Raw genomic sequence first — 21,985 nt, forward strand, 5'->3', positions numbered from 1 at the left:
TGTGTGTGTGTGTGTGTGTGTGTGTGTGTGTGTGTGTGTGCACGTCTGTGTGTGAGTCCATCTAAATGCCAGACGCTCAGACAAAAAGAAAAAAAACAAGAATGAACAAAAGGAAAGTCAGGAAGGAAAGATGTCATGTGACAAGCCAGTCTCGCTGTCTGTTATTCTCTGCATGTGTTTGTGTTTGCTGTGCAGGAAAAATAACAGGAATAAATAAGAAGAACAGGCGACGCCATCAGTAGACTCAAGTTTCAGGAACACTGACAAAATAAACAGCAGTTACAGCTCTATAAAAATGTCACGCACCCGACTCCTTGTAAACCATTCTTGACTAAAAGTTCTCATGTGTGACTGATATTTGCTTTAGATTCCTAGGGGGATTTCTCAGGTTTTATCTTTATTTCAATGTCTGTTACTTATGTCGATGTGTACGACTAAGGCAGTCTGGAGAAAAATACAAATACAAAGGGAGGCAGCACACAGAGCTTATTTTAAGTATCAAAGAGTAGCTTGTCATAAACTTATGTTCTTTTCCCATAGATACACTCTGTGTGGGGGAAAAAAAAAAAAACTTTTTCTACCTCCTGCAATAATACAAATGAATAGATTTGAAACTCTGATGCCAAGGTTAACAAGCTGTCATATTTCTTCACATTTCTGTAATGATCTAAATCACCTATCTGTTACTTAAATAATTGTTGGTGCCTTTACTTCATTTCATTTTAGAGTTTTTGAAATTATTGTACCGCAAACTTGTGACACACATGGTCCTCAGATTTGCTCTTTTGTATCATCAGGTTCTGGTAAAAGTGTATCAAATTGAACATCTTATTTTAAGATAATGGGAAATTCATTAATGCAACAGATACGGTATATAACAACGTGTTCTTTCCAAGTCTCCGTGTCTGCATGAAAAAGTTTGATTCAAACTAGACATGCACCGATTGATCGATGCCGATTTCCTTAATTTTTAGGGATACGTGATCGGCCCATCCTTACCTATGAAACTGATCTTATATACCTCCAGGAAGGTCTGACAGCCAGCCATTGTTTCTTTTTGCTCAGCGGCCTAAAACTCAGGACACCTGCTTGGTCCTTTAAGTTAAAACATTAAAATGTTATTGTTTCACAGGTATTGTTCAATGATTTTCAATAAAATAAGTATGGCACATTCAAGGTATAGTCTGTCAGTTATGAAAAAAAAAATCAGTATCAGCCCAAATGGGTATCGGCAGGTCAGGCTTTTTTAAAAATCCACCAGAAAATTGTGATCATGCACCCCTAATTCAAACAGTTTCTAATCAGTAAGGAGGTGACACGACAAATGCTAAGTGGAAAAAAATTCATATAAATGCTGACTGAATGCTGAAGTAAGATAGAAAGCAGAAAACGAGGTATGTTTTCATTTAAATCTTTAGATGAAAAGAGTTAATTATATCTTTATGTTTTTTTAGAAAAAATAAATAATATTATTGATTCAATTTTTTCAGTTAAACTCTGTCACATCTCTTGGTGAGTCAAGGTGACCTTTAGTGAGCTACACTACATTCCTCCTCACACAGCGGTGGCATTGAAGGGACTCTACTCATACACACTACAGTATTGCATCCAATCTTCATTCCATTAAACCTTTAGTTTGTGCCTCCAGTACATTTCTTTAAGTCATACACTGCTTATGTTCTGTTAATAAAAGAGAGCAGCTGTGCAGTATCCTCAGCGCCGTCAGGCTTGAGCTGCAGCAAGAGAACTTATCACTTTAACACAACATGTGACCTGTTCCTTCAGCAGGTTGTTTAACCGGAAAAAGGGCATGCACACACACACACACACACACACACACACACACACACACACACACACACACACACACACACACACACACACACACACACACACACACACACAAACATGCTTTGTACATCAACAGTAAATGTACAGATTCTATACGTTTCCCGACAGGAACACTTATGCAACACATGGTAGACAAAACACACAGCAGCCCTGAAGAGGTCTTGAGTGTTTGCTGCATCCCGCCCATGGGTGCCCTTTGTGAGGGCATCTGTCATCATCTCTTTTGAGTATGGACAGACAAATTAGCTGCAGTGTGAGATGATGAGAGGGGAGCAGAGAGTGTGTAAGACAGCATGGACCCTGAAACACTCTTGTCTGACCCAACAGCAGACGTTTAAAATGCTTTATGCAAATAAGCTACAGCCCATGCTCTAAACACTGAGGTCGGTTTGTTCCAAAATCGAATAACAGAGCAGTGCTGATGAAAAGGCTAAAACTAAAAGTGTGTTGCTGGAAAATGTATATTTTTCAAGTGTTTAAAAAAAAAAAAAACTTTAAATATTGGGAATCCTGTGTATTTGTCCCAGGATCAATTTTCCCAAACTTATTTTTTAATCCAAAATACATTTTCATTGATATATTTGCTGTATATGTATAAATAGTTTTCTGTGAATTTTAATGCTTAATATAATCCATTTGCAAATATCACAAACTGGCCATAAGGTAGAATTAAAAAGACAACTGTTACATTTATTTTGTTAATTTTTTGTTCTAGCAAAATACTGTGTATCATTGACACAGAACTGAAAACTTAACATTTCAACAATGTGATGGGAACTCTGTACAGTGATATGGAAGGCGTGTATGGGTCTGTGCCCACAGTTGCAGCAGATCAGCTCATCTTTATCTACAGTTAAAGTAAAACATTTAAAAAAAAGAAAAAAAAAGAAATGAATTAAAATGAGATTGAGAATGAGATGAGAAATAAAAATAAAATGTTTAGATGGTATTAATAAAAGTAAAAGTTGAATGATGGTAGTTTACTTTAAAAACACCTAGATCAGGGTCAGATTTAATTCACAAGCTGGCATCTTCACTTTTCATTCCTATCTGGAAAAAACTGGGATAATCTTTGTAGCTTGTTCATTTAAGAGTTTTTCAGGTCTTCCCCGCTTTTGAAGCCTTGAAGCAAAAAAAAGGAAATTTAAGTTTTATTTGAAGGATTAAGTTTGTTCAACCGCTCACACCAAAGCACTTTTGGTGTCCTGAAGGGGCTTTAGTGTCCAGCAATGTTAAAGAATTATTAAGAGTTGATGATAAACTTGTTTTAAAATCTCTTTGTCATGTCCCTTTAATCATCAGCTGTATCAGTTTTTATAGGTACTGAACCACAAGATTGGTAATCATGGCTTAAAATCAGGTTAAGAAAAGTAAAAATAGGTGATAAAAATTCAAGAAAGTTATATTGTACTTTTTTATCTCCCAGCAATTAAATTCTGGTCTCAGAAATGTTTTATGTTTGTTTATGTGTAATAAATAATTCTCATCCCTTCTGTGTTCTGAATCATTTTTGTTGCAGCACAATTAGAGACCGCAAATGTAATGTAGTTAGATGCTGCCCTCTTGAGGTACTTAATATTGATGCATGTCAGTTTTTCTGTGTGTGTGTGTGTGTGTGTTTGCGTTTTCCTACTTTAGTCTGGAAGCAGCAGAAGAGCTGTGTGAGGTACGGGTGTTTCCTGGCCAGGGCGAGGATCCGTTTCTCCGTCAGAGTGCAGTCCACATCGTCGTCCTGCAGGATCACGTCTTTCTTCAACACCTTAACAGCGTAAACCTCATCGCTGCCTTTTAACTCTGCCAGCATCACCTGTTCACAGGAAACAAAGCAACCAGAGAGAACATTTAGGTAAAGTCTGAAGTTTTCCTATTCTTTTCTTCTTTAACAGGTTTGTTCCTGGGTTTTCATCAATGCCTATTGGTTGTACGTCGCTTATTTTATAGAAGAAGAAAGGAGTCAGAGATGATAACTGGTGAGAAACAGGACTGACAAGTTTAGGTCAATAAATGTCAAAAGTCAAACGTTCACCTTTCCAAAGCTTCCTTTTCCTAGAACTTTGATGAACAGGAAGTCCTGCAGTTTCATCCTCTTGACCTCAGGAATGACGTGACCTTTGACCTCTCCATTCGCCCGGCCTCCCTCGCCCCCGACTCCAACACTTCCTCCATCCCCTCGACTGTCCCCTGTTACTGTAGCAACCGATGAGGCAGAGGAGAGAGGATGTGTTTTCTTCTCCTCCCCTCGGTGGTCAAACGACAGAGCCTTGCGGATGTTCTCCAGCTCCTTCGCATCTGGACACAAAAATTAAAAGATGAGATGAGCTTTGATGCCTTTGTTCACCTGTAGGTTTAAGTTTATGTGACAGTCAGAACTTTGCTACCCTGGTCACACGGGGAGGTTGGGGCAGACTTGCAGCGATCGTCTTCCGTCTTTGGCGTCCCTGTTAGGAGCTGCTGAGGGTCCTGACCCTGAGAAAGCTTTTCAGAGACAAAAATACATTCATAAAGATCTTCACCACTGATTTACAAATAAAACATTATCATCATAGGCTGTGTTATTAAAGATATTAAAACATCTTCTGCCACTCTCAGTTTGGCTGAAAACCAAAAACATGTTGACCTCAAATCATTCTGAATATAACCATGGAGGTACAGAGTTTAGTCTTGGACCTGCATGGGACTTGCTGAACTTTGAAACATATTCTTCTTGATCTGATCTAATCTTTCCTGACATCTGTAATGTTTGGTTTGAGATCCCATAAGCCCTTTGTATCTGCTTCACCAACTGCATATTATAAAAGACTAACCCTTCAGATACAGAAGGCTGACTTTTTTCTGTCTTACCTTTTTCCGCCTCTGGGCACTATTAGATATTTTGTCTGGTGTGACACCGAGATCAGAGAGGACTTTAGCGATCCCCCTGGCATCCACGCCACAGTTTGGAGCTACATTACTCTCACAGCGTCTGTGTACATTCACTTTACACACTGAGACACAAACAGAGAGAGTTTCATTCATTGACATTCTGTAAAAAACTTCTGAATCAGTAAATGATCGATGAAAAAAAACATTTGTCAGATCGTGTTGTCTACATTGGGAAAGAAAGTGCTATATTGACAGACACTGTGTTTGTCTTTACCTTTACATTGGAGTCCCTGTCGCAGTAGACCCCACAGCAGAGAGCCGCAGTGGTCGCAGAAGGTGAGAACTTTAAAGTTGTGGATGCTGAACTTGTGGGGCACATTGACACTGAACCTCTGAGAGCCGACCTGCTGGAAGAGGGACGAAACTGAAAGTGAGAGAAACCGGCACTGGGCTGGAAGTCTGATACTGTAGACACTATTTGAAGACCTATAACAGGAGCTGGATATTTAACCATTTAACCTGCTGCTCCACCGTTTGGTCAAGTATTTTTGAGTTGTTATGTCTTGTAGAAAATATGATGACATGGATGGACATCACGATAGATATTTATATATGGAAAAGATTACAGCACGTGTCGATCATAACTTAGAACTATTTGATTCAAGCTGGGAAAACTGGGTGATCCTTGTAAACCTCTTAGACCTGACTTTATTATTATTATTTTATTTTATTCTTTTGATTTTCCTGTCAAAGACATTATCTTTCCCCTTTTGTTTCTTTTGTTCAATCTCTTGTTCTTGTGTCCCTTAAGTTTAAAAAAGGGGGAAAAAAGTGAAATTTAACACAAATAAATAGGTGAAGTTTATAAGTGCCAATAAAATTTAATTAAGAAAAGAATACGATGATTGAGTATAATCTGATTGGGTCATTGTTACAGCTTGACATACTATTTCTGAACGTTGTGGTTTCTGATATGCAGCTTCAACAACATGAAACATAAAACGAACAAATCTTACTTTTTATTTTCTTGGATGGAACATTAAAGGGTTAAAATAGTTGTCTTATTTTAATGCATGTAGTGCTGCATAATGCAAATAGTTGTATTTGCTGTAAAATGTTTTATGAGGTGTTTTGACCCAGAGATGAGACTGAGCCATGAAATAAAAATGTCTTCGTAGATCTGTACCTCCCCAATTGTGTCCTCCTGCTTCTTCATCCCTGCACACTTTGTGATGATCAGCTCATGGCAGCGCTTATGGACCACACAAGTGCACACTGCAGAAAAAACACACACACACACACACTTAGAGCACATTTTCTAATCCAGGCAACACTAGAACGCAGGAGCACAAAGTCACCCTACCTTGACACTGGTAGCCCTGCTTTCCTAAGACACCCCTAAAGGTCAGAGAGACACAGAGACAATGCTTCAGAAAAAACTTTCTCAGAGTTAACCAAAACAAACTACTGAGTGTGTTATCTGTGATCAAGATTATTTGTGGGTTTCAAGGTCCTTTGATGACTTATTTCCTGGGGGATGTTGTGAGATATCGAAGTAGATAAAAAGTAAATGTGCTACATTTATTATTTAAGTCTGGATTAATCACTGTGATGGTTTTTGTACAACATCCCTCGCCAAAACAAGCACAAACATTTGACTATAAAATCCAGCGCCAGTTTTTCTGGTGTGTAACGTTTTGCAGTGTTTTCATCAAACACCCTGCTCCCCTGTTAGTGTTGTGTTGTTGTTGTTGATTCACGTCAGAAATGCTGAACTTTGTTAGATCCTAACAAACAGCGCTGTTTTGATAACATATCATTTTTTGGGGGTTGTTTGTTTTGTTTTGGTCAAAGTGAGCAGCAGAGCTACAGCCTCATAGTTTCCATGCGAGTAACGCTGACTTGATTTACTGAGATGGAAGCAAAAACAGCTGGCTCTGTTTATTCCGCCACACTTCACAGCATCCACTGTGTGTTTATGTGAAAACAAGACCAACAGGTCAGAAAGAGAAATCAGGAGAAAATGTTTCCTTCACTTTAACTGTAAAGCTTGCAACTTTATAACCCATTTACATGCTTTTAAAACCAAACCTGGATTATTTTTCATCGGTGTTGCAGTTTGATGTGCGTGTTTTCATGAATTTTCTGTAAGTGTCTGTACATTTTATTCATCAAATTTTAACTGTGGACATTTTTTAGAGAATAGTTCTAATTCTGTTCAGTTGATTAGAAAAAAGGTGTGCTCTGTATTGTTGGTGTATACTCATTATCTCACCAGATGAAGTCCCTGCAGTGGGAGCAGTAGGTGGGCTGTCTCAGGTAGGTGGCCATGAACTTGTGTCCATTGACCTGGTGCACCCTACGGCGGACAGCCCCCTGACGCTTCCTTGGCTGCATTCGCTGCCGAAAGACTCGCTCTTCATTTTCTGTTGAGCCTGCAGCAGCTGCAAACAAAATAAAAGAAAAAGAAAAATTCTTAATACGGTACATTTACCAGAAGACAAATACTGTGAATATAGAATTGTATTTTGGAAAGACAATAAACCAGCACAAACTCTACACTTACACTATGAAGCCACTAGGCGGCGTGCTCACTCTGTGATTTGCAGTGACAGAGGTTGAGTTTGGTGTCTAATAAAACTGAACTTAAAGGTTTGAGCCAGCAATAGAATGACTCTGTCTCTGTCTGTCTGTCTGTCTGTCTGTCTAAAAAGGGCTATCCAGTGGAACTAGAGAGAATTTAATTATGGTGGTCCCTTGTGTTAATTAACACATACAACACACCAATACACACATATATATACAACCTGTGGTAAGTTCACAGTGAAAGGTGGAGTAAATCTATGATAAATTTGATTCAATATCTCAAGAGTCTACTTTTAGAAGAGAAATCTCAATTACTGGAAAAATCCACAAAAAAATCTGAATATATTCAGAGTATGACTCTAAGCTGGATTTTTGCCTCAGCTTGAGCGATACCTCGTGTCTTCATGGTCAGCTCTGTAAATTCTTAACCAACAGTTTTCATAAATGGATTTTTCTGCAACACATTGGCTGCACTAAAAAGTGAAGAAGTGAAGAGTCATCTTCATAAACCATCTTTAGTTAAAATATTATGTGACAGTTAAAACAGCTAAAATCAAATAAATCAAGCGTAGCATTAGTTCAGGCAGGCCAGGACGTAAAGCTTTAGCAGCTTAGCTGTCATCTGTGCAGATCAGTTGATTGATAGGCTGACTCCTGTGTCCACCTCCAATTGGAAAATTGCATTCAGAGCGGGCTATCTAAACAGCTCCAGCCCAGCCTCTTTCCTGCTTCCTCTGCTGGCATCTTGCAACCCCTGCTCCCTCTGTCAATGTATTCATGTCAATTGTTCTGCTCTGTCTGGGTTTTTATTTTTGCTGCTTATGCCGTTCACAATGGCTCGTGATGGGTAGGAAGGTGTGCTCCTCCTGCCTCAGGCTTTCCACGCAAGAGTGTGGAAGAGCAGGGAGTCCCAGAACAGAACCATACCGCCAAATAAAACTGCAAGTTAAAGAAGATTATTTTGACAAAGTGGTCCTGGCTATAATCACTATAATCTGATTTTAATCACTCAGACTCGAACTCGTCTAGATCACAGGACGTGACTTGTCCTCACTTAAGAAAAAGATTATCTACTCAGCTTAAGAGAGATTTGACATTTTATAAAAGCTGAAACTTGAGGAAAGAATTATTGGATATTAAACACCACAACTACAGTTACATGCTGAAAACAACAGCTTTGTGCAGAGATCCCACTCTTCCCTCAGAAATACTACATCTCCAACCATGACATTACCTGTTATAATTAGACACAAGGTCAACCCTGAGTAGCTTTAACCTGGTGGCTGAAACTCCAGCCACCAGGTTTTTCATCATCAATTGAATGAGTGACTAAGCTTCAGGCAATGTTTTTAGTATCTATGATAAAAGTGCCATCAAAAATCAAAATAGAGTGTCCTGAAAACATTAGACCATAACAGAAAAACGGACATGACTCAGTTAGGTATGTTAAAAATCAGCCATTCATCTCTTGCCCCATCCAGAGCTAAACATTCCAACTGTCTGATTTAATACCTCTGTCTGTGTTCGTCTGTCGTATCAAAAACTGATTGTTTTTCTTTTTCTTTTTTAAGAAAAATGATGCATAATTTAAAGGGAGAGACTGTGATAAACTGTCCTAAGCTCATTCATTCATTCACATTCAAAGATTGAGTCCTCTGACTCAAATTGCTTTACATCCTCTCTTCTAGTGTTCCCAGACATCCTATTACACCCTCAGGTCAGGACTTTTTGTCCCTGGCATGTCCTCACTCTGACACTTCCAGCTCTTTTTGCTACGCACCATCACTATCACCTAGCAACTGATGACTGCTGCCAAGCAACAGTGTTAGTCTAAGCGTCCTCCATCAGGCAGGGTTGGGGGGTGAAGGTGGGGGGTGGGGATTTTGACAGGTGTGCTCATCCTCTGGAGTATCTTAACCTCAGTTTGCTAACAGCTGTTTGAAGTACAGAAATAGTTAATCTTGTTACTGATGGTCTTGTTATCTATTGCAGGCCAAAAAGAGGAGTCAGTACTAATTTTTGTCTGTTGTAGTACAAACTAAAAACTCCTCAAAGGAGCTTAAAGTTTACTTTTGCCCAAAAAACATCCTGGTTGTGCCAAGATGTTGGCGTGGTGGTTTACAGCACAATAGCCATGAAACATTTAGGGAAAACGACTGTTCCCTACTTACACTGCTCTCTTTTCTGCTACATTGGCTTTAGGTAAAAATATGTAATGGTGTGTATGTAAGGGCAGGAGGAAAGGCCAACTGAAAAATACTTATGAACCCAAACCAACGTCCTCCTCAGCCCCCCTGTGCAGTGTTTCTACAGTGAAGTAGGTTATGAGTGAATAAAAATTTTACTTGTAGCATAGGAAGGTGGCACCAACCCAAGACAGTATGTAGAATAATAATAGTGACAATTTATGATTACAGTTAAACTGGCAAATGGGGAGTGACAGTGCCTCATAACCTCCTGAATCATTGCACCCCCAAAAGCAGCCTGTGCCTGCCTGTGTTACCTAAAGATTTTTAAAGTTGTATGGGAGGTAGAGTCAGATCAATCATGATCTGATCTTCGACCTCTATCTCAAATCGTCTACTGGTTTGGTTCTAGGAGGCAGACACCCTGTCTACTTCTAAGGACAGGGTTCAAGTTTTCCTTTTCAATATATGTCTTTGGTCATAGCTGGCTCATGGTTGACTTGAACAACAGCTGATATATGCCGCTATAGGCTTAGAATGCTACTTAACTTATGGGACTTCCATACCCATCTTTCTACAGCTGAATGCGTTTGTGTCGCATTGCTGGATCTTACTCATTCTATACAGCCTTTTGAGCTTTGACTACTACGATATTGACTATGACTGCTGTGTTCTTACCATATTAACTCATAACATCACAATAATTTCAAACAAATTGAACATATCTTTACTTTTATTACTGGTATTGCTACAATAAGTATGTCATCTGTCGATTTTGCTCCAGTCGGTGTAATTCTGTCTCTCCCTCTAGTTCAGCTCATTTAGTCGAGAAATGTCTATCAGCAAATGAGTCTGGCTCTGCTGGAGGTTTCTGCCTTTTTAAGGGCATCACTTCTAATTTAGATGAACTTTTAATGTTTCTTTTCTAAGGATCCATGTATGCACATGGAAGGGCAGGGAACTCACAGAAAAGGGTCATAACACCAAACATAACAGTGCAAACATTTTTTTTTTCATTTGATGACGGTGCTTCTGACACAAAGTATAAACCCTATTATTATTATTATTATTATTATTATTATTAGGTCAGCATAGTTTGATTGTTCTATGTTGTAAACAGCACACGCCCCACTGTTAATCTCTCTTTACTGGCTTCCAGTGGCAGCTCCAATCAAATTCAAAGCTCTTCTTCTGACTTACAAAACATTGACAAGAACGGCTCCTGCCTACCTGGGGTCCCACATCCAGGTCTACATTTCTTCTCACCTGCTACGCTCTGCTTGTGAAAGACGCCTGGTGCTCCTAGCCCAGCACGGCTCTTAATCTCTAGCCAGACTCTTCTCCTCTGTTGTGCCCAAACGGTGGAATGAATTAACTAATTCTATAAAATCCCCAAATTCCCTTTCCACTTTTAAGGGATGTCTGAAGACTCATCTGTTTAAGGAACACTAAGGCATTTAGTCTGACCCTTCTCCTCTTTGTCCTCAGGGGTAGAATGAGTCAGAAGATCTCAGACTCAGCTCTTAGTGAATTTTCAGCACTTATTACTGAATGTTGTTGAAGGTTGAAGTATATTGTTGCAGCAATTAATTGTGGTTAGTTATGGCTGCATTATTCTACAAAAGGAAGAAAAAAAAGAACTTTTGCACTAATGGCAACACCTGCAGTCAAATAACTTGTAGCACTGTTGTCGCACTAGCTAAGGTTTTTCCTTATGTCTAAATTCTTGCTTGTGTCGCTTTGGACAAAAGTACCTGCAAAATGAAACTACTGTAAAACTGCAAATGAAACTTAATAAACTAAGTGTTTAGTATAAAGGCTGCTAAACTGTCCAAACAAATAAAGTTGTTTTGTTCTGGCTCGAATGCTCTCACCGCCTGAGTGGTATGTAAACATTTGACCTGCTATCAACAACAAGCTGCATCTCATTGGGTGACAGTCGGTCTGTGTGTGTGTGTGTGTGTGTGTGTGTGTGTGTGTGTGTGTGTGTGTGTGTGTGTGTGTGTGTGTGTGTGAAAGCTAATAGGTTGATTGCAGCTCTCAGGCCTGACAGTTAACCTGTGTTTTCTGCTATGTAAACACATTTATGTAATGACTGCAATTTCAGCCACTCTCCTTTTCGCACACACAGAAACGTAAATATATTGTCTGTCTCTACACATAAAGAGAACAAAAAGACAAAAAAACCCTTTATATATGTGTGGAACAAGAAGAGTGCTACTCCAAATCATATATATTTGTCGCTCTTTCGCTCTCTCTTGTCCGGTGATGTAACTGGTCAATTTGAGCGTAAGTGAGCACTCCATTTTACTAATCAATTTATTGCCCCCCCCCAACCTCCAGCTGAACCCCTCTCCATCTTTCCTTTCTTCCATTCTTTTGTGTCTCTGGAGCATGTAATGCAGTGCACATACACATACAAAAGCTCAGTAAACATTCAGTCTGTCTCGTCTAGAAGAGTGCTGTAACATTCAACAGCTCTGTTGACATGGTCTGAACGTCATTAACATCTGCATAAAAGTATGTTTCTTTTAAATTTGGGTCTCACACAGTTTTATTTCAATTTCTTATTTCAGTCTAAGATTTTCTGACCTTAAATGTGTTAAATTTGTGCTAATGAATGAGAGGTTATTCAACTGATCTAAAATTATTTACATGCATGGATACTAGTGCTGTCAGGCGATTAAAAAAATAAATAAATCCAATTTATTACAGGATTTGTAATTAATTAATCTAATTAACTGCATTTTAATCCCATATCTGCTTAAGGTAGCCAAATAAAGAATTGGAATTCTAGGACATTAAAAAATTATAGTGCATGACTAATCAAATGAATACACAAAGAAGGGAAGATTTGTAAATCCACGTTTTTTAACTGGCCAACATTAAAATGTCAGTGTTTGCCAGTGTCTCTCACCTGCTACCCTGCTTTCGCTAGGATTGAGCATCAAACTTCACATGTTTTAAAACCTGCTGAATTGGCATGCAAATCTAAGCTAATTTTTCAGGCACATTGTTTATCAACCCCTCCATGAGTGAGCTACCACCTTATCGTGGTGGAGGGGTTTGCGTGTCCCAATGATCCTAGGAGCTAAGTTGTCGGGGGCTTTATGCCCCTGGTAGGGTCTCCCATGGCAAACAGGTCCTAGGGGAGGGGCCAGACAAAGTGTAGCTCACACAGACCCCTTATGATGAGTACAAACAATGGTTTTACGTTTCCCTTGCCCGGACGTGGGTCACCGGGGCCCCCTCCTGGAGCCAGGCCTGGGGGTGGGGCTCGATGGCGAGCGCCTGGTGGCCGGGCCTGTTCCCATGGGGCCCGGCCGGGCACAGCCCGAAGAGGCAACGTGGGACCCCCTTCCCGTGGACTCACCACCCGCAGGAGGGGCCATAGGGATCGGGTGCAGTGTGAGTTGGGCGGCAGCCGAAGGCAGGGACCTTGGCGGTCTGATCCTCGGCTGCAGAAGCTAGCTCTAGGGACGTGGAACGTCACCTCTCTGGCGGGGAAGGAGCCTGAGCTGGTGTGCGAGGTTGAGAAGTTCCGGCTAGACATAGTCGGCCTCACCTCAACGCACAGCAAGGGCTCTGGATCCAGCCTTCTCGAGAGGGGTTGGACTCTCTTCCACTCTGGAGTTGCCGATGGTGAGAGGCGGCGGGCTGGGGTGGCGATACTCGTTGCCCCCAGGCTCGGTGCCTGTACGTTGGAGTTCACCCCGGTGGACGAGAGGGTAGCCTCCCTCCGCCTTCGGGTGGGGGGACGGATCCTGACTGTTGTTTGTGGCTATGGTCCAAATAGCAGTTCAGAGTATCCACCCTTTCTGGAGTCCTTGGAGGGAGTGCTTGAGAGTGCTCCGTCTGGGGATTCCCTTGTCCTACTGGGGGACTTCAACGCTCACGTCGGCAATGACAGTGAGACCTGGAGGGGCGTGATTGGAAGGAACGGCCCCCCCGATCTGAACCCGAGTGGTGTTTTGTTGTTGGATTTCTGTGCTCGTCACAGGTTGTCCATAACGAACACCATGTTCAAGCATAAGGGTGTCCATATGTGCACCTGGCACCAGGACACCCTAGGTCGCAGTTCGATGATCGACTTTGTAGTCGTGTCATCGGACTTGCGGCCGCATGTCTTGGACACTCGGGTAAAGAGAGGGGCGGAGCTGTCAACCGATCACCACCTGGTGGTGAGTTGGCTCCGATGGTGGGGGAAGATGCCGGTCAGACCTGGTAGACCCAAACGTATCGTGAGGGTCTGCTGGGAACGTCTGGCAGAATCTCCCGTCAGAGAGAGCTTTAACTCCCACCTCCGGGAGAGCTTCAACTGTGTTCCGGGGGATGTAGGGGACATTGAGTCTGAATGGACTTTGTTCCGTGCATCCATTGTTGAGGCTGCTGATCGGAGCTGTGGCCGTAAGGTGGTTGGTGCCTGTCGGGGCGGCAACACCCGAACCCGCTGGTGGACACCAGTGGTGAGGGATGCCGTCCAGCTGAAGAAGGAGTCCTATCGCGCCTTTTTGGCGTGTGGGACTCCTGAGGCAGCAGACAGGTATCGACAGGCCAAGCGGAATGCAGCTTCGGCGGTCACCGAGGCAAAAACCCGGACATGGGAGGATTTCGGTGAGGCCATGGAGAACGACTTCCGGACAGCTTCGAAGAGGTTCTGGACCACCATCCGGCATCTCAGGAGGGGGAAGCAGTGCACTGTAAACACTGTGCTCAGTGGAGACGGTGCGCTGCTGACCTCGACTCGGGATGTTGTGGATCGGTGGAAGGAATACTTCGAAGACCTCCTCAATCCCACCGGCACGTCTTCCTTGGAGGAAGCAGGGTCTGGGAATGATGGGGTGGGCTCGTCCATCTCTGGGGTTGAAGTCGCCGAGGTGGTTAAAAAGCTCCTCGGTGGCAGGGCCCCGGGGGTGGATGAGATCCGCCCAGAGTTCCTTAAGGCCCTGGATGTTGTGGGTCTGTCGTGGCTGACACGACTTTGCAACATCGCGTGGACATCGGGGGTAGTGCCTCTGGATTGGCAGACCGGGGTGGTGGTCCCCCTTTTTAAGAAGGGGGACCGGAGGGTGTGTTCCAACTACAGGGGGATCACACTCCTCAGCCTCCCTGGTAAGGTCTATTCGGGGGTACTGGAGAGGAGGGTCCGTAAGATCGTAGAACCTCGGATTCAGGAGGAGCAATGTGGTTTTCGTCCTGGCCGTGGAACTGTGGACCAGCTCTATACCCTCAGCAGGGTTCTTGAGGGTGCATGGGAGTTTGCCCAACCTGTCCACATGTGTTTTGTGGACTTGGAGAAGGCATTCGACCGTGTCCCTCGGGGAGTCCTGTGGGGGGTTCTCCGGGAGTATGGGGTGTCGGGCTGCTTGTTACGAGCCGTCCGTTCCCTGTACGACCGGTGCCAGAGCTTGGTCCGCATTGCTGGCAGTAAGTCGGACTCGTTTCCAGTGAGGGTTGGACTCCGCCAGGGCTGCCCTTTGTCACCGATTCTGTTCATAACTTTTATGGACAGAATTTCTAGGCGCAGCCAGGGTGTCGAGGGGGTCCGGTTTGGTGACCTCAGGATTGGATCACTGCTTTTTGCAGATGATGTGGTCCTGTTGGCTTCATCAAGCCGTGACCTTCAACTCTCTCTGGAGCGGTTCGCAGCCCAGTGTGAAGCGGCTGGGATGAGAATCAGCACCTCCAAATCTGAGTCCATGGTCCTCAGCCGGAAAAGGGTGGAGTGCCCTCTCCGGGTCGGGGATGAGATCCTGCCCCAAGTGGAGGAGTTTAAGTATCTCGGGGTCTTGTTCGCGAGTGAGGGAAGGATGGAGCGAGAGATCGGCAGGCGGATCGGTGCGGCGTCCGCAGTAATGCGGACTCTGCACAGGTCTGTCGTGGCGAAGAGGGAGCTGAGCCGGAAGGCGAAGCTCTCTGTTTACCGGTCGATCTTCGTTCCCACCCTCACCTATGGTCATGAGCTTTGGGTAGTGACCGAAAGAACAAGATCGCGGGTACAAGCGGCCGAAATGAGCTTCCTCCGTAGGGTGGCCGGGCTCTCCCTTAGAGATAGGGTGAGAAGCTCGGCTATCCGGGAGGAGCTCGGAGTAGAGCCGCTACTCCTCCGCGTTGAGAGCAGCCAGATGAGGTGGCTCGGGCATCTGATGAGGATGCCTCCCGGACGCCTCCCTGGTGAGGTGTTCAGGGCACGTCCCACCGGGAGTAGACCCCGGGACAGACCCAGGACACGCTGGAGAGACTACATCTCTCGGCTGGCCTGGGAACGTCTTGGGATCCCCCCGGAAGAGCTGGCTGAAGTGGCTAGGGAGAGGGAAGTCTGGGCTTCCCTGCTTAGGCTGCTGCCCCCGCGACCCGACCCCGGATAAGCGGAAGAAGATGGATGGATGGATGGATTGTTTATCAATATGATGCCAACAGAAACTAACAGTCTCACCTCACCTTCCAGTCTATGGTTTCAACAAGCAGAAGCCAAACTCTTGTCAATCTTTTCCACAGATTGATTTGACATGGTGTGCAATTAATTCAACTCTGGTGTTGTTCTTGTTATTGAAAGTCAATAACTATTGTCCAGAAGATCAGTGAGAAAGCCCGCCAGTAATGACAAACGATATCTAGCACCTAGAGCCAATATTGATTTGCTTGTACAGCTGACTCCATGGAGGATGATTAGTACAGAAAGTTACTTCCAGAAACAAAGCAGCACTTTATAAGGCATTCACTAAAATACTTAACCCCAGGATGTTATTTGATGACGTAAAAAAATGTTTCTACTCATGTGACATTTTTCATTCATTTATTTTCTGAACCGCTTATCCTGTTCAGGGTTGCAGGTGGTTGGAGCCTATCCCAGCTGTCATTGGGCGAGAGGCGGGGTACACCCTGGACTGGTCAATCACAGAGCTGACATAGAGACAAACAAACCATTTGCTCACACACTCACACCTAGGGACAATTAAGAGTGCTCATTCAACCTGGCGAGCATGTTTTTGGGCTGTGGGAGGAAGCCGGAGAGAACCCATGCATGCACGTGGAGAACATGCAAACTCCACACAGAAAGGCTCATGGCCAAGCTGGGAATTGAACCAGTGACCTTTTTGCTGTGGGGCTACAGCACTACCCATTGCGCCACAGTGCAGCCCAGTGACATTTTTCAAAATAGTTTATTTTTTTGGTCCTTGCAGAAGTCAGCTGATATAGTTCCTTTACCATTGCAGCGTTAACTCTGTATCCATCTGCAAGTGATGAGGACATCCTTAAACTTCAATTGAGTGATATAGCATCAGTCTAATTGTATGGAAGTAATAAAATGAACTTTTGTTGATGTAAAGCTGTCTTTTGCTTCTTTACTGTGATATAGAAATAGAAACATTACAAAAGCAGAAGCCATACACATCATTTTAAAAGGTCAAGCTTCCGCCACTACACAAGTGTCATTGATCTGATCTAAGATACAGTCACTGAGAAAGAGGAAGAGGCAGCAGGGAAGTGTTGCTCAGTACTTGTGGTGTGGCTTATTTTCACATAGCTTTTACTCAGAAACCATAGGCGTGAAACACAACACACGCTCAAACCCACAGAAGGCAACACATCAAAGACAGGCAGAAGCAGTACCTTTAGTAGTGGAAAAAGTTATATGAGAAAGTAAGTTACGCATGTGGACATAATTTTATATGTAAATGTGTTCAACATATCAGAGTATGTGTGACTGTCGCCACTCAGGCCACTCTTTAGGCTCGTACAGACAGGTTAAGTACACACTCAGACAAACATGACAGGGCTCTTCATTAAATAGTGGGTCAACAAGCCTGTTTGGGTCATATTTACTGTCACGAGGGAAAACAGCAATACTTAGCACAGGTGTATTATTACCTTTTTATGTACACATAAATACACCTTCAACAAAGCAAAAACAGTAAACATCCTCCGTACGAGGTCGGTGGTTCAGTGGTTCTGCTAAAGTCATGAAAGCAGACAAAACATTTCATACACATGAACAGAAAGTCAAAGGAAATCTAACCTGAGTTTAATGTAACAACACTGCTTGCCTTAAGTAGAATTATGAATAACCTGCAAGGAAGCAAGTGCTGTAAGGCAACAATTACTCCACAAAAATTATCAGATAATTCAGGGATTAAAAATGACATAAGCAGACACTTCATATAGGATTAGCGAGACCAGATTATCACTTCAGATAGAGAGGGGATGATTGCACAACAGCTTTTTGTGCTTTTAACTCAAAGGGACAAACATTGAGCACAAAGGATAATAATTATTCTGCCTCATACACATGTTAGCTGTACATGAATGGTTTGTATTTGACATTTATCCAGTAATCAGAGATGTCTTACCTTCACTGGAAGATCCTGATAAATCAATAACTACGTACACCTTCCCCTCTGGCTCCAAGTCAATCTGAAAATAGAGAAGTGATAGAGGGGGAAAAGAGGGAGGGAAGAGGTTGGGGGAAAGAGAGAGCGTTACAAGTTACACAAAAATATGGGTAAAATGTCTAGATATAGATTTGGGCCTAACTGTGAAAATAGATCAGGGCATGAAGTCATGAGCCAACTGCACGTGTCAAAGCTAATCCAACTTTTGCTATCAACACTATAAAACAAATAATTATGACCAACACATCACAAATACAGTCTTTAATCAATTTGCACCTAAATCTCAAGCATGAATTTCCTATGATCACAATGTATTGATGATGGAAAAAAAAACTCTTTCGCAATCCACCCACACACCACTTGTTGCCAACCTGTGGGAAAGTGAGTGATTTTTACATCCTGTGTGGCCTAAATCTCTGAGCATCACATGCAAGACAGCAGTGATGTGGTAACATACAGAGGAAAGAAAGAGAGAAAAACACTGTGTGTGTGTGTGTGTGTGTGTGTGTGTGTGTGTGTGTGTGTGTGTGTGTGTGTGTGTGTGTGTGTGTGTGTATGTGTATAACATATAGTGAACTAGAGATTGACACATATCCTGTCCCGCACCGACACATCACATTTACATCTAATGCGTTCACATATCCACACACTGTATGTGTTAAATCCAGAGAGAAGCTCCCCAGGAAGTAAATCAAGTGGTGACCAGTGCTCTGCAATCCTCTGAGTGTCTGCACATTTGTGTGTACAGTAAAGTGTGTGCATGTGTGAGCATGCCTGAGCGCTTTTTCATCTCATGAAAGCAAGTGGGCATCAGGCGGGGGCTCAGAGAAATTCTACCAGCAGCTTGCACCACCCACAGCGTCCACAGACCCCCCTGCACACACACACACAGAGTGAAGAGTACTGAGTGAGGGCTTGGTGCAGTGAAGGCAGAAACAGGCGTGGGTTCACTAATGTATACACAAGGAGATGGAAAGCAGAGAGAGAAAGAGAGGGACGGGTGAGGGGGAGGACAGAGAAAGTTTGTTGTCTCTTTCCAATGTGAAAGTGAAGTGGGGGAGGAAAGCACCCTGCCTCCTTTAATGCAGACACTATCTTTCACATCCAGAGTTTGATTGTTCCATGAATGGCACCTTTTTGGGAAGTTGATGGTTTTTACTATCAGTGCACAGGGAGTGTTTGGAGCTTTAACAGGATAATTATTCCCATCCATCTGCATTTTCTACAAGACACAGCGGAAGGAAGGAACTTGCGGCAGATGGACATGAGGAGATGAGGGTGGCAGAATATTACAGTGAATCTGGCAGAGGATGGAAGGGGTGGTTCCTGTTGCCAAGATTTGCTGCGTTTTAGAGGAGAAGAATGACAGGAGCACATTTTAATTTTAGGCCTTTTTTGTAAATGTTGTCAATTAAAAAGAGAAGAATGCTTGTGTTATTTTATTTAGTTCTGTGTCAGCCCCCACACACTAAACTTAGCCTAGCTACAACAAGTGTTCTCTGTAAAGGGATGGCATTACAATTAGTACTTGAACAAAGACTTCACAAGGCTTTGACCCCCACTGAGGGAACAGTTTATCATTAATAGAGAAGGGTAATGATAAGGAAGCCTTAAAGCTGGCATTACTTGAGTATAACACAAAGTGTTAAAGCTTGTGCTGCGCTATGTTCTGAGATCAAGTATCATCTGAAGCTTTGAATGTCACAGGGCAGTATCAGAAGATAATCAGAAAATTTTATGGCTCTTAAAATCTTGAATATGAAATATTACGTTTGGACAAAGGGATAAAGACCGTTTAGCTCAAATGAACAGGGGTCAAACATTTTTATTCAAGACCAATCTAGGAAATCTGCAAGCTGTTGATTTCTTTTAGACTGCAGCAGGAGAGCTTTTTCAAGTTTTACCAGCCACTAGATGTCACTGTGTTTGACTCACTGAGTTTAAAAATTTTACTGCACAAAAGAGCCCCATCAGGCACCATCAGCCCATTAAGTAGTGATGGGTGGTACTGTGCCGATACTTCAAAGCCTGTGCTGAGAAATCCAGGAGGAAATTACTGAAGCGTGTATCCATGCTTGTTTCATGGTGAGTGATGTCATTAATGACATTTGAAGCCTCGCTGATTCAGAAAGGAGTTTGAGTGTTGGTATGATTCGCGAACATAGCACAATGGATTCACTCCCACTTCAGGGGAAAGTGGTGGGTATTAAAGTGTTAGCATGCTGCTTATATAGATGAAGACTGTGAGAAAGAGAAAGATTCATTGGTAAACTGCATAAGAGTTTCCTTCAAAGCAGAGAAGTTGTTTTTATAGGAGGAATCATGTGAACTCCAGCACTGCAAATCATATTTTGTCTCGATAAGAAATTAAAAAACAAAATTAAATTGTACAGGCACACCAACTGCCTTCTTTATGATAACATGCATATTTAATGCCCCTTACTTTGTTAAAACAATGCAACAGTTTAAAAAAAAAAAAAACAATACAACAAGCATTTAGATCTATTCATTTTTATTTTAAACTCTGTTGTCTTTGTAATTGCTGTACTGTTGCAGGACCGTCTTGAGTGTATTAAAAACTGTACATACCTCTAACACACCTTTGACCAGCAGGGGGTTTGTTTGCACATGAAGCCTTGAGAAAATGACCTTTTTGTGAAGCATTTGGCTTTAAAAAGCTTCATTTTGCCATCACTACTTCTTGGTTTCCTCCTCACCAGAGGACGGAGATATAAAAAAAATCATGGCGGGGTCTAAGGGTGCGTTCGAGGCAACCCGTAACTCGTATATTTCCCACTTGTAACTCGTGAAAATGCCCTGGAACGGCAGTCGAACTCATAACTTATGACCCGTGAACTCGTACCAGATTGATGTACTCTGAGGTTTGACTTGTGACGTCAAATTTGTGCCAAAACAATATGACAGCCTCTATGGATGCGGTGGTGCTGCGCGTGACACACAGTGAGAAATAGACTTTACAACAATGTAAAGTACATTTGAATGTTGCAATCACAATTTAAACACACAATTATGTACTATAATCTGTTATGTGTCCGAGACGGTGGACAAATGTGTCGCTAACACGAAATAGCTAATAGAGACAGAGGGAGGGAGGGAGAGAGAGAAAGAGCTATCATCACTGGGCTACAAGTGTAAACTTCTAGTCTGAAGTTCACACATTGCACATTGGCAGCAACTCTGGCGTTCAGTGCATTAATCAACAAAAAATACACTTTAAAATAACGACATATACTGTGAAATATAAAGTAAATACCTCATGCGCTGTTTCCCCTCCTCTGTTTCACTTAAATAAAGAACTTGCAGGCTCCTTTGGTAGTTGAAATAACCAAGTACAAATCTTAGAATTTCTGCCAAAGTCGTAAACTGCCTGAAACACTTTCAGGTCGTGACTCGGATATTCTACTGGGAAACTTACGAGTTACGGGTTGCCTCGAACGCACCATAACACCTGCTTAAGAGCTGCAGGATTAAACCAATAAGACAGGGTGAGGTAACAGTGTCTCAAATTTAACAGATCTATAATTACATTAAGTGTGTGTTTTGGATTTGGTGGTAAGTTACCATAAGCAGCAGTCTTTTTCATCATCTTCATCACCCAGCTTGATTTTCCCTCATATCATACATGCTTCATGTGCTTCATGTGTGCTGTACCCCCACTTAATGGTCTAGTCCTCCTAATTACCTGCAGCAGGAAGTGTGTATTAGGCAGCTAGTTGCTTTTTCTGTAAACCCATGTGCTTTGTCCTGTCCCAGGTCTGTGGGGTGAGCTACAAATAAAGCCAACAAAGGTAGGACTGCATACAGTTCACAGTTTACAGTTTCATTTAGCAGACGATTTTGTCCAAAGCAACGTACAACACAAGCAGGAATTTAGACAGAACGAAAACTTAGTTAGTGCGACAACTGTGCTTCAAGTTATTCGGCTGCAGGTGCTGCCATTAAGTGCAAGTTTTATTTTATTTTATTTTTTTTTCCTTTCCGTTTTTTTTTTTTTAGTGGGGGAGTGGGGGGGGGGGGGGGGGGCATACACAAAATAATGAAACCTTATTAGTGTACAGTTTTGCTGCATTGGAAAAATTGCAAAAG

The 21,985-nt window shown here is 42.6% G+C and overlaps 1 protein-coding gene across 2 annotated transcripts in view; it reads right to left on the minus strand.

Annotated features, from left to right (window-relative positions):
- LOC141795405 (protein kinase C epsilon type-like) overlaps positions 1–21,985 on the minus strand; it is a 79,947-nt gene that overhangs the window by 33,461 nt on the left and 24,501 nt on the right. Inside the window, exons 2-10 of one of the 2 annotated variants that reach the window (XM_074676264.1) lie at positions 17,837–17,900; positions 6,989–7,157; positions 6,077–6,111; positions 5,900–5,988; positions 4,988–5,117; positions 4,693–4,835; positions 4,230–4,326; positions 3,878–4,140; positions 3,485–3,658 (exon numbers count right to left, since the gene is read on the minus strand). In XM_074676264.1, coding sequence (XP_074532365.1) covers positions 3,485–3,658; positions 3,878–4,140; positions 4,230–4,326; positions 4,693–4,835; positions 4,988–5,117; positions 5,900–5,988; positions 6,077–6,111; positions 6,989–7,157; positions 17,837–17,900 — 1,164 coding nt within the window. Of the gene's footprint in view, positions 1–3,484; positions 3,659–3,877; positions 4,141–4,229; positions 4,327–4,692; positions 4,836–4,987; positions 5,121–5,899; positions 5,989–6,076; positions 6,112–6,988; positions 7,158–17,836; positions 17,901–21,985 lie in introns of both variants that reach the window. The other variant, XM_074676263.1, reaches the window with a different exon arrangement.

Source organism: Halichoeres trimaculatus, unplaced genomic scaffold (assembly GCF_033239565.1).
Source record: "Halichoeres trimaculatus isolate MK-OKI-2021-1 unplaced genomic scaffold, fHalTri1.1 fHalTri1_scaffold_8, whole genome shotgun sequence".
Taxonomy (NCBI): domain Eukaryota; kingdom Metazoa; phylum Chordata; class Actinopteri; order Labriformes; family Labridae; genus Halichoeres; species Halichoeres trimaculatus.